Here is a 13,305-nt window from a genome sequence, read left to right as displayed (position 1 = left end):
CTTGTGGCCACGCCCCTCAGCCAATCACGGCGGAGGAGGGTCTGCTGGCCGGGTCAAGTCCTCCTTGCCCGTCACGCGCCAAGCGCGCGTGCGGAACTGAGGTTCCGCTTCTGCGTGTGCTCTGTGGCTGTTTCCATTGAATGACCTGGAAGGGTGATGCCTGGGGCTGTACGGCGAACCACCCCGCAGTGGACCGGGGATGGGGCTGAGGGTCGGGGGCCGTTATAGCACTGCCGCCGGCAGATACGCAGCTTCTGCCTCTAAACTTGGGCCTTAGGAGTAGGCAGGCAGCCGTGGTCCTGCGTGGGGTAAATGAGCCCTGATTTGGAGTCTCGGCCACAGTGAGCACCATCCTGGCTTTCCCTCACCCCCCTTTTGATTTTCGAGGTTCATCTCCCAAATCTTTAACTCCGGGAAGCCTTCCCGGGCCACGTCTCCCCTTGAGCTCGCAAGAAACGTCATTTCCTTTATTTACCTCTATGTCCCCTCTTCTGGACCCCTCACAGTAGAGGCCACGTGGTTGCACGTTGTCCCGCCCTCCTGTCATGCTGCCAGGCGGGTGTGGCTCCTGGCAAAGGTGGGAAGGCCCTCCCCGAAGGAACCCGCGGCGCTGGGACCAAGGGGCTGTGACTGGTCCGCGCCGGCTAGAGGCGTTGGGGGCAGCGGGGCGCGCGTGGCTGGGCTGCCCTTCCGCAACGTTTAGCTCCGCCCGAGCCTGGGACCTGGGTGGGATTCGGAACCGGGCAGAGCCCCAGCTTGCAGAGCATCTACTACTATTGTTTGCCGACCACATACCAAAAAAACAACCAACCCCGCTGCCGTCCAGTTGACTCCGACTCATGCAGACCACATACAACGGAATAATTTAGGACATCTGTTGAAAGTGAAAATTCCTGTGTCGGGGTGGGGCGGTGGGGGCGGGAGGCTGGGAATCCGTTCTTTAACAAGTATCTCAAAGGAATGCTTGTGTATTAGATTTTGGGGTCAGGAGACAAAGCAGAAGGGTGTAATTGTCCCGATTTGTGCCCATAGCTCTTGCTGCAAAACGCTCCAGCAGAACTGCTGCCACGTAAAAGGTACCTTCGGGAAATTTCGCTGGACGCCGCTGACGTTGACAAACCCAGTACCCCTGGGAGTTTCTCAGGCTTCCGGAAACGTTGATCCAGGCAACATGTCGGCTTCAGTGAAAGAATGCCTTCAGCTTCAGCTACTGGAGATGGAAATGTTGTTTTCTATGTTTCCTAACCGAGGAGAAATAAAGCTTGAAGATGTAAATGCCTTGACGCATGTAAAGAGATACTTGGAAGGCAAAAGGGAGGCCCTGCCACCAAAAATCGAATTTGTGATTACACTCCAGATTGAGGAGCCCAAGGTGGGTGCCCTGAATTGTTTTAAGCGTTGCCTAACCGAAATGCCTGGGACGGGAGCTTCCTGGCCAGGACACAAATAGAGAATATTCCAGATGTATAGTATTTCTTTTACTTGTTTGAAAGCAAAATATATTTCCTTTTTTCTTTTAAAACGACAAAAGCTGCAGCATACAATGCAAAGTATGAGATGTCCTGTAAATTCGTTTCAGTAGGTATTCTGGGTTTTATATAAATATGTATACATTTTTATCAAATGCGTCTAGTATTTTTATTAAAAACATCTCACAGTCTTAGATTACCGTTATTATTCTGTTCATACATCCAGTTTCTACCAATCCAACTGTTGTAGCATGGACTAGCTTATACATATATCATGGTAATTTTCACAAATCTAAATTTTGCCTTTTGCAAAACTGCTTTTAGTGAGTGAATGAATGTTTCTTTAATGGCACTGTAACAGAAAACAACTATACAAAATCTGAACACTAAAAATGAATCTGCCTTCAGCTTTATCTGATGCCTTTATTTCCAGCAACATTACTATAACATAGGTACCATGTGGACTGGACATTTGAAAATCACCTTTTTACCTATTTCCTATTTATCTTTCAATTGCCATTCCCTCAGAGGTGCCTTCCGGGTTCCCCAGACTGGATTCAGTTCCTCTGGTTACACATTTCCATGGAACCTAGTACCTTTACATGGTAATGCTTCTCACAACTGGAATTAAATATTTGATGGGTGTAATTATTTGCTTGGTTTCTATCTCCTCTACTAGACTATAGACTTCATGAAGGGCAGAAATAGTGTATAGCTTCTTCACTTCTTTATCCCAGCACAGGGTACCTGGCACATGGTAGGTATTCAATCGATATTTGAAAGGATGATCGCATAAAATATAAAGTGCTTAGTACAGTGTCTGACACATAGCTAATAGTAGTAGCAATAACTATTACATTTATCAAAAGTAGTTCCCGTTGATAAACTAACATGATTTTATGGTGCTTACATATTTGATTTTTATTTTAAGGTGAAAATTGATTTGCAAGTAACCATGCCTCACAGCTACCCCTATGCAGCGCTGCAGCTGTTTGGACGGGCATCTGAGCTTGACAGGCAACAGCAGCTACTTCTCAACAAAAGTCTCACTTCTTATATAGAGACTTTTGATCAAGGTGAGCTCTGTGTATGTGCAGCAATTCAGTGGATACAGGACAATAGCGCATCCTATGTCTTGAACAAAAAGCTCGTTCATGAACCATCTGCACAAGTAAAGCAAGTCAAGAACACATTCCTCCGAATGTGGATCTACAGCCACCATATATATCAGCAGGACCTAAGGAAGAAGATTTTGGATGTTGGGAAAAGGTTAGATGTGACTGGGTTTTTCATGACAGGAAAGCCTGGTATAATCTGCGTAGAGGGCTTCAAAGAGCACTGTGAGGAATTCTGGCACACAATTAGGTATCCCAATTGGAAACACATTTCCTGTAAGCATGCTGAAAGTATCGAAACTGAAGGAAATGGGGAAGATCTACGCCTTTTCCATTCTTTTGAAGAATTACTCCTTGAAGCCCATGGTGACTATGGATTAAGGAATGACTATCACATGAATCTGGGCCAGTTCTTAGAATTTCTCAGAAAGCATAAAAGCGAGCATGTTTTTCAGATATTATTTGGTATTGAAAGCAAAAATTTGGAATCCTAGGAGGCTACTAAGAAGCTTGTAATTTCACTAAGTGTTTCTGTTAATAAGACCAAAATAAAAGGGCAGGTGGCAGTTTAGCATCCTCTGTGAGAAATCTAGCTTCAGAATTTTCACCTAATAGTGAAACAGACCTTTTAACTTTACAACAGTGCAATTGTGATGTTACCTCCACGTTCTTGTTAAATTATATGAAAACTACTTATTGTAAGTTAATAAAAACTATCAGTTTAACTAGTGAAGCTGATTGATTAAAGAGAAGTCCAAAGCCCACAATTAATGTCAAAAATCAAATTGCAGTTACAAATTCACAAATACAAATAACATTTCTCCCTATCATGATGCTAGTGCACAAGTGACAGACCAGATTTTCTTTGATTACTGGCAATGAATTCTAGATTTAGTTTAAAATGAGAACACACAGAGAGAGAACTTCTTACATAAAATTTTAAACCCCTATTTTGAGTTTTTTAGCAAAACTAGCCCCTATCTGTAATGGCAGAAGAATCACAGTGATTCGTAGTGATAAAGTCACATGAGTAATGAATATGACACATGGTGCTGTGTCTGGGCTAGTTATGTCACTTGGTTAATGATACTAAGGATAATGATACCAGTATTCTTAGTTCAGTCCTTAGCTACAAAAAGGAAAAAAAAAAAAAAAGGCTTGTCTACAAAGTGTTCCCCTGATTTCGTCCCACCTTGGCTCGTGTGCCAGTGTACCTTACTGCCTAAGGCAAGAAGTGTTGAAAGGGGACCAGCAGGGATCGCTGTGCATCATCACCTTATTGGGAAAAATAATCAAACTCTACATTTTGGTGATGTCACTGCCATCTCTTCTGAAAATTCCAAGCTCCACGGGTTTTTCTAGCCTTTCCGCAAATGAGAGAACTCAAATAGCTTATTTTATGATAAAAACCCTTAGTTAAGTAGCTCTTGCCGTACCTTTTCATTACAAAGAACCCATCCTTCCCCTTGAATTTCTGGCAGCGTCTCCATGACTTTCTCTGGTTTCAATGGTCTCTCCTTAGCTACTGCTGCCTTTTCCCACGGAGCATTTCATTCTCCTGCTGGGTCCCCTACCAGTTCAGTCGGGCACTGCATTGATGTCCCAGACACTCAGAATGCCAGAACTGAGTGTTGGGATTTAGTAACCTGGAGGGGAATGCCTAGCTCCCCATTTTAAACTATTGCCTTTTGGAAGGATGCCAAAACAGTGCTGTGTGTGCCTCAGGAGTTTATAGAATTGATGAAACAGTACATGCTGTGTCTAGGATACAGATGTGTATCATTCAGCGAGGTAGAGTACATAACTGACCAGCAGACACCATACTAATCAGAGTCTCACCTCACTCTCTTACCATTAGGCTTTGGAACTGGGTCTACCATGTCCTGCCTGCTTTCTTGGCTCAGAATGGGCTTCCTTTTAGGACACAACTCAGACCTTCAAGACAAGGCTCTCCTTGGGCCTGCCCTGTGGTATCATCCAGTTTGTGCATTGGTGTCTTAACCCTAGCCTTCAAGGGGGCAAGGACTCAAGTTGGGGCCCCACACTTTACCTATACACAAAGGGAAAAAATATTACTTACATTCCAAAGACTCATTTCTCAATGTTTACCATGACTAGAAACAATATAATATAGGAGTCATTTTTCCATATCATTTCTCCAAGACTCAATAAGTATAGTTAGAATTCATAAGTCGTTAAACAGGTTTAACTCCATTAACTTTTTTTCTTTGAAAGGAGACAATATGTGCCATTCACCAACCTCATAGAGGTTTATTTTATTTTATTTTTGGACTAAAGTATCTATAGAAATGTAAAGAAACTTAAAGAACAAAATATGTAACAAAAATAGATTATTCACATAACTATAAACAATGGGAATAAATTCTAGTTTAAGAACTTATAAGATGCTGCTTCTGGAACAATTTTTTTTTTTTTGCCAAAAAACTTTTATTAATTAACTTATTGAGGAATATTTTACATACAACAAAATGTGCTCATTTTAAATGTATAGTCTGGTGAGTTTTTACAAATGCAGCAAAGCCCTGGTGGTATAGTAGTTAACAGCTTGTCTGCTAACCAAAAGGTCAGCAGTTCAAATCCACCAGCTACTCCTTGGGGCAGTTCTATTCTGTCCTATAGGGTTGCTATGAGTTGGAATCGACTTGACGGCAATTTTTTCTTTTTTTTTAACCACCTAGTCAAAATATAGAACATACCGATTACCCCAAACAGTATTCTGGACCAATTTTTGATAATTTTTCAGAACCTACTTTTACATTCCCAATATGAGCATGTGGCGATACCTGTCTCCCCCCTCTCAGACGTATTGATAATAGACATTAATTATGGGAGAAGTATAGATTTTATAGAAAAAATATATACATATATAACTCAAACTTCAGCCTTGACTGATGGTTTTCTTCGCCACCTGATAGGAGAACATATAACCTCCTCCCCATGTGCATATACGTGCATGAACGTATACATACACGATGAGCCAACAGACCATAATACAGGAACCACTAAACATCCCTGTATGAGATCAGAAATATGTTGCCTGTGAACTCGACTCTCCGTATATGACTGCTTACATGCCATCCCAACTCAGAACTTGAGAAGGCTTGGAGGTTGCCTATCTGAGGTCTTCACAGAAGCCTCTTGAATAGGACAATTCTCTTTCATTTTCTTTTATCTCAAGTAGCCCAGTAATAAGCAAAAAGAGTAGTTATTTTCCAAAGAGTTCATGATTTTGCTAAATAATCATGGTTCCATACAGAATCCTGATTTTCAAGAGAAACTCTGAGCCCATTGGATCTCCCTTATGAGGTCCACGTGGTGAAACTACTTTCACTGGAGCCTAGACCAGCTGGAAAGAACTCTTTTCCTCAGCCCAGTCAAAGCATTTGGATCAACCCGTAAATAGGGTGGAGCAGCACACCCAGTATTCAAAGAAGCTCACCACATATCGAAGTTCTCCTTAGTGGTAGGACAAACAAAGCACAAAATTTGTTCTTCACTTTGGAGGGAACATCTCAACTTGCACCAGAGAAAACGTGACTGAGCTGGCAGCCTCTAGTGCTTTCATTGGGTTTTTCTTCCGCCCTATGGCATGCATGTGCCTTATCAGTCGTATTATCAGTGTGTTGGCCAGCATGATGGTAAGATGATCAAGGTCTTTTAATAAGGATTATATTCTGGCACAAAGAGCGTTAACGTAACAATGAAAAATGGCAATCAAGTGTATTGCTGCTTATTGAGAGAGTGAACAAACTGCTTCAGATGCTCTCTATTATGAGAATAAAAAGCAGGGGGAGTGGGGAAGCATTGATCAAACCAATAGCTACCTACTGATTTGCTCCAGGAAAGAGAATTTGTCTGACAGCAGCTACAGTTGGAATCATCATCTGATTAAGTTTATGAACATGTGAATATGTGCTATCACATAACAAAACCAACCAAACCAAACCCATTGCTATTGAGTTGATTCCGACTCATAGCCACCCTATAGGACAGAGTAGAACTGCCCCATAGAGTTTCCAAGGAGCAGCTGGTGGATTCGAACTGCTGACTTTTTGGTTAGCAGCCAATCATGTTAAATCCAAATGTGATAAGAATTAACACCCCTGCTACTTTTAAAACTTTTAATGATGGGACTTTCTCTGCAAGTCATCCTTTTGAGTGTTTTAATTCTATTAAAAACCACTTGGTACTTCCTACCAGAATAACCCTTTATTTATGTAGCAGGGATCCATTGTGGGGATATTGCCCTTGCTGACAAGGAAATCAATTTTAACTCTTCACTCAGGAACTGGGAAAATAACAAGGGTAGCTTCAGAATGCCACTGGATCTGCCATGACACAGACTTGAGTTAAAATCCCATTTATTTCTTCATTCCTATAGCACCCACTTCGTTCCATAGATCACAATGGTGTCAGAGACCCTAGAAATTTATATTCATTCAGAGCTGTTGTCAGATGATTTCCCAAAAGTCTAGTAGCTTCCTTTCTGCAGTGTATTGTTAATCCTAGTAAATGGAAAGGAAGATTTTGGAATATACTTATGATATTATTGCAGAATTCTTCACTTTAGGGATCTTTATCTTCCTTTCATTCATATCTCGGTGTGGGAATTTGGTAAGGGCCCTGGCACTCTATCCTGGTGGCTGCAGGCAGACCTTTCTGCTATTGTTGTTATACATATCAAGTAGGACCTAAGTAGGCTGCCCACCAATTTTGTCCTAAGTAAGACTGATTTCAGCTGGTCTGAACTGGCTGTATCAGTTGTTTACAGCAGCATCTATTTTTCTTGGTCAAGTGCTGTCATGGTTGTTAAATTTTTGGACAACATTTCAGGCCTTGGGGCCCTGTGATTAACTGGCCCCAAAGATTCCTGTAAACCAAACTATTCTTATTACACTGTACCTGCTTACTATTAGAACAATATCTACCTTGTCTCTAATAGTTAATTGCTACAAAGTGCTGCTGTTAGGCCTCTATCAATCCTAAGATTCTGATATCTCCATTGAAGCCCATTTTAACCATAGTATTCTCCATAAGCCTCCCAGTTTAGACAGAAGAGCCACATTAAAACTCTTTTCATGGATGCTAGTATTCTCCTCACCAATATATTTCTCAAGACCTTAGTGAAAAGCAGGGCTTCAAAACGGTTCTGCCCAGTTCAGTCATGGTTGATGAAGGGAAACCCGAATGAATCTGAATTTTTAAAATGTGGGTGAAACAGAACCATAACCAGAACGGAAAAACTTACAGGTCAAACCCTGTTAAGACAGTTAATCTCTCTCTCTCTTAGAAAGCAAGGGGAACTTACGAGTCACATAGCACCCAAATCTCTTGGTCAGATTCTCAGCAGAAGCAGAAACAGCCATGTCCTGCTCAAAGATGGTGGCCGGCTGCGCTGGTTTACATGTGTGTTCCTCTCCGCAGTCCTGCTGATAATCCAATCTCACACATCAGGCTCCTGAAAGAGCTCAATACGCCTCTTCCGAGTCTCCCATTCCAGAGCTCTGACTCGTAATTTTTCCTGTTCCAGTTATCCTTCTGTTTCACTCAAATTTTAAAAATTTGGGTCTGTTCCGATTTCACGTTGTTAGCCATGGAGGAACCAATTTGAACAGGTTGGAAGCCCTCGTGAAAAGAGGGCCACTGATAAATCCTTACAGAAGATGCAGGGGATCATTAGGATTAGGAAGGTCAGATTGCACACCAGAAATACACTCCAACATTCCTCTTTGTACGTCTATGAATTCCTCTCTTATTCCAAGAAATGTTTTTGTTCTCAATTTCATTTAATGTCAGCCATTATTAGGTCCACGTTACAGTCAATCACCTGAACCAGCCAGTGGCGTCCCTTCCAGCTGCTCAAGGCAGCACAATGAATCCAGAATTTGTGGCAAGTGCACCCATATCAATCAATTCTGCCTAATCCAAAATTCTGTTTCTCTCTTCTTGGTCTATCATTCTGAGAATCCCATACATTTTTCCTCAGGTTGTTGCCAAGACAAATGAGCAAAGTCTAGAATTCTTTTTGGTGTGTGAATCTTCTCCTCCTGAGTTTGCCTTTATAATTGTAACCACCACAGGCCCTCCCCATGTTGGACTCTGGTTTTATGTGTGTAGCGATAATGAGAAGAAATATGGGAGGAACATGAGGTTAATTGGCTTCCCTTTGCACCCTCAGATGAAGTTATTACAGAATCTTCAAAGCAAGGCAGTAATAACCTCCTTACACAGGAAGAGCTCCTGCTTTTGTTAACAAGGGAAGACGTGTCAACTGTCGTAGTTTGTCCAGGTCTGAGAGGTGTCCCGGGGTACGAGACTTTCAGTGCTCAACCTGGGCACTCTTGTTAGAATGTGCTGAGTCCTCCGAATCCCCCTACCCATAGATCCCTATTCCAAATTGTGGGTCCTACTCTTTCTTGGTCAACACTGTTGTTTAACCATTAATTTGTAGTGGTACCTTTACTCATTAAGTTCTCACATATTCAGGGTCCATCTCTGAACCTCCTGTTCTCATGACTTTGATGTATATGTAAGTATCTGTTAGAGGAATGTCCCTCTTTGGTTTCCTTTTGCAAACTGATTTAATTATATCTGGCCATTATTTTTTCAGTTTTGGAGAGAGGTAAGTTCAAATATCCAACTATTATTGTGGATTTGTCAGTTTACCTTTTATTTCTGTCAGTTTCTGCTCCATGTATTTTGAAGCTATTTTATTAAGAGCATACCCAATCAGATGTCATGTCTTCTGATGATTAACCCTTTTATTACTATCTCTGGTAATATGCCTTGTCAGGAAGTGTACTTTGTCTGATATTAATACAGCCACACTAGTTTTCATAGACTTACAGTTTGTATGAGATTCTCTTTTTCAATCATTTTATTTTCAACCTTTCTGTGTCATTATATTTAAAGTATATGTTCTATAAACAGCACATAGTTGGGTCTCTTTATTTTTTAAATCCAGCGACAATCTTTGCTTTGAAATTGGAGTGTTCAGCTCATTTGCGTTTAGCATAATTACTGATAAAGTTGTGTTTAAGTCTACCATCTTGCTATTTGTTTTATATTTATCCCAGAAGGTAAAGCTGTTCATTTCTGTTCTTGGTTCCTCCTTTCTGCCTTTTGGATTAATCAATTATTTTTATTATTTTTCTATTTCATCTCCATTACTATATTAGTCAGCATTCTCCAGAAATAGAATAGGATAAGACACAGATATACATATACACCAACAGATTTAAGAATTGGCTTATGTAACTGAGGAGGCTGACAAGTCTGAAATTTGTAGTGCAGGCCGGCAACTCAGTCAGGAGGTAATGATGCAGTCTTGTAGCAGAAACTCTTCTTTTCCGAGAAACCTCAGTTTTTGCTTTTCAGGTTTTCAACTGATTGGATAAGGCTCCACTCATGTTATCTAAGGTTATCTCCTCAAAGTCAACTGATTTGGCTTTGTGGCAGAGACAATGCTACGTATTCATCAAATCTGCCTCATTTTATATACCCAAGGCCACAGAAAAGCTACACATCTCAGTCTGTCTTGCTATACCATTGGGACCACATGACTGTTAGCCAGTGGAATGTCAGTAGAGATGACTTGCCATAAAACGCCTGCATGAGCCTGCATGCTTTCTTGTCCCCTTTCTTGGTGATTTTGGAGGATCATGATGAAGATGGTGGCATTACAAAATGGAAGGACTTTCCCTCCCAACTGACTACACTAGATAATGATGCGAGCATTGCTTTCAATAGAGTCACAACTTTGGGGGAGGAGGGGATAAATATTGGAATTCCCAAGAAAGGTCCTTGTAAACCCCGTAGGCTTTGAGTTGTCACTAGAAGAGTTATTTCCTAGGAGTCAAGAACCAATAACCAAACTCACTGCCATCGAGTCAATTCTGACTCATAGTGACCCTATAAGACAGAGTAGAACTGTCCCATAGGGTTCCCAAGGCTGTAAATCTTTAAGGAAGCAGATTGTCACATCTTTCTCCAGAGGAGCAGCTGATGGGTTTGAACTGCTGACTCTTCAGGCTGAATCTCAACTTTTCATTTCAATACCTTGTTAGATATGGTGATATGGAACTATTACTGCCTCTAGCCTAGCCACTGGCCAGAAGCAAACATTAATCCTTTCTGAAGGAAAGTATCACCATTCAGAGCTCATTATTACTAAAGCATTAACCTGAGAAAGTTACTTTTTTGTTGCATTGGCTCAGTTAGGATAATAAAGCCAAAAATCCTTTACACACCTTATAAATCTTTTCAATAACTAGCCTTTCCCTTTCTCTCTAGATCCACTGCCAGCCACTCTGACTGGCACTCTATGTAACCATACCAATCTCACTTCAGTTCTTCATATACTACACTCTCTCTTCTTGGGACATTTGCATGTTTTTTTCTCCTCTCCCTACACACACACACACACACACACGTCACCTGGCTAGCTCCTACATATCCTTTTTCAATACTTCAGGTTACTACTTGAACATCTCTTCCTCCCTAAAGCCTTCCTTGGCCCCTTCCCACTACTGTTTTATCATTTATTCCTGCCATGTGCTCCAGTTGCATTTTTGCATTTCCTCTGATAATAGCAAATGGGCATTCTATTAAAAATTGTTTTAAAAAAATTAATTTTCTTTTCCTGGGCTTTTCATGGCTGGCTTAGGAGTGTCTGGCATATTTTTTTTTTTTTTTTAATAATCAACTATATTGAGTCATTATTTACCAAGATAGTTTTTTTTATTGTTGTGCTTTAAATGAAAGTTTACAATTCAGGTTAGTCTCTCACACGAAAATTTATACATACATTGTTATGTGACCCTAGTTGCTCCCCCTATACTGTGGCAGCACACTCCTTTTTACCACCCCGGTTTTCCCGTGTCCGTTCAACCAGCTCCTGACCCTTTCTGCCTTCTCATCTTACCTCTGGACAGGAGCTGCCCATTTAGTCTCATGCATCTACTTGAGCTAAGCAGCACACTCTTCACAAGTATCATTTTATGTCCCATAGTCCAGTCTAATCTTTGTCTGAAGAGTTGGCCTTGGGAATGGTTTTAGTTTTGGGCTAACAGTCTGGGGGCCATGTCTTCCAGGGTCCCTCCAGTCTCAATCAAACCACTAAGTCTGGTCTTTTTACTAGAATTTGAGTTCCGCACACCACTCTTCTCCTGCCCCATCAGGGACTCTGTTGTGTTCCCTGTCAGGGTAGTCACTGGTGATAGCCAGGCACCATCTAGTTCTTCTGGTCTCAGGCTGATGAAGTCTCTGGTTTTTGTGGCCCTTTCTGGCTCTTGGGCTAACGCTTTCCTTGTGTCTACGGTGTTCTTCATTCTCCTATATTCCAGGTGGGTTGGGACCAATTGATGCATCTCAGATGGCCTCTTGGTATCTCTGAAGACCCCAGACGCCACTCACCAAAGTGGGATGCAGAACATTTTCTTAACAAACTTTGTTATGCCACTTTACCAAAATAGTTTTGAGGAAACATTTCCCAGAGACTTAAGCTGAACCGTTCTCATGGAAATTATGCCTGTCAATGTAGTATTACAGTTATTGGTATATATCAGTCTCTTCACAACCTGCACTATCCAATATGGTGGCTATTAGGCAGACGTCGCTATTGAACACTTGAAATGTGCTAGTCTGAACTGAACTGAAATGTAAGTGTAAAATACACACTAGATTTTGAAGACTTACTATGAACAGAAGAATGTAAAATACGGTTAATAATTTTTCATATTGTTTACATATTGAGATGCTAATATTTTGGATATATTGAACTTAAAATCTATTATTAATATTAATTCCATCTGTTTTTTAAATTTTACTATGGTAAAATATACATAACAAAAAGTTATATATATATATATATTAAAATTTTAAAATGCCATTTTAACTATTTTTAAGGCATAGAATCCAGTGATAGTAATCACATTCACCATGTTGTGCTACCATCACCACTACCCATTTCCAAAAGTTTTACATCACCCCAAGAAGAAACTCAGGACCTCCTTCAGTAATAACCCCCATTCCTTCCCTCCACCCAGCCCCTGGTAACCACTATTAAACTCACCTATTTTATTTTTAATGTAGCTACTAGAAAATTTGAATTTACATTTATGTGGCTCACCTTTTTTTCTATTGAACAGTACTGTTCTATAGTGTAGTAAAAGGAAAATAGAACTAAGAAGAAAGATAAACCTGTGCTTAAAGCCCATCTCCTTCACTTAAAGGAGCCCTGGTGGCGCAGTGGTTAAAGTGCTCAGCCACGAACTGAAAGGTCAGCGTTTGAACCCACCAGCCACTCCTCCAGAGAAAGATGTGGCAGTCTGCTTCTATAAAGATTACAGCCTTGGAAACCGTATGGGGGCAGTTCTACTCTGTCCTATAGGGTCACTATGTGTTGGAATCAACTTGACAGCAGTGGGTTTTTGGTGAGTCCTTCATTTATTAGATCTCTGGACTTGGAATGTTACTTAAAACATCTACTTCATGAGTTAACTCTGAGGATTATATTAAATAAAATAATGTATGTAGAATACTTGGTACCTAGTAAGAATGCTTGTTTCGTTATCTTTCCTTGATGACAAGTGTCTCACTCATCATAGTATCCAGCATATATATTTGATTACATACAATATTAAATGAATGACGTTTCTGCTGAAATTAGCAGTTATAAGAATATTTTAAAAATTCATACC

The 13,305-nt window shown here is 40.8% G+C and overlaps 1 protein-coding gene across 2 annotated transcripts; it reads left to right on the top strand.

The window, feature by feature from the left end:
- The first annotated feature begins 84 nt into the window (after nt 1-84).
- On the top strand, nt 85-3,465 carry RWDD2A (RWD domain containing 2A). Of its 2 annotated transcripts, XM_023740409.1 has the most exons (3): nt 85-341; nt 1,033-1,372; nt 2,401-3,465. In XM_023740409.1, the coding sequence occupies exons 1-3, from the start codon at nt 313-315 to the stop codon at nt 3,076-3,078; spliced, it is 1,047 nt and encodes a 348-aa protein (XP_023596177.1). In that variant the 5' UTR covers nt 85-312; the 3' UTR covers nt 3,079-3,465. The 2 variants fall into 2 exon arrangements, 1 of the variants encoding a protein (XP_023596177.1); XR_002825584.1 differs by lacking the exons at nt 85-341; nt 2,401-3,465 and adding an exon at nt 731-883 and having other exon boundaries at nt 1,033-1,656.
- Nucleotides 3,466-13,305: the final 9,840 nt, after the last annotated feature.

Source organism: Trichechus manatus, unplaced genomic scaffold (genome assembly GCF_000243295.1).
Source record: "Trichechus manatus latirostris isolate Lorelei unplaced genomic scaffold, TriManLat1.0 scaffold00154, whole genome shotgun sequence".
Lineage (NCBI taxonomy): Eukaryota > Metazoa > Chordata > Mammalia > Sirenia > Trichechidae > Trichechus > Trichechus manatus.
This window is presented reverse-complemented; position numbering and strand designations above follow the sequence as displayed.

Coding starts and splice junctions, on each gene's coding strand:
- RWDD2A (XM_023740409.1), top strand. CDS start 313: ATGAGCCCTGATTTGGAGTCTCGGCCACA. Junction 342..1,032: donor GATTTGGAGTCTCGGCCACA/GTGAGCACCATC, acceptor TTGTGCCCATAG/CTCTTGCTGCAAAACGCTCC. Junction 1,373..2,400: donor TCCAGATTGAGGAGCCCAAG/GTGGGTGCCCTG, acceptor TTTTATTTTAAG/GTGAAAATTGATTTGCAAGT.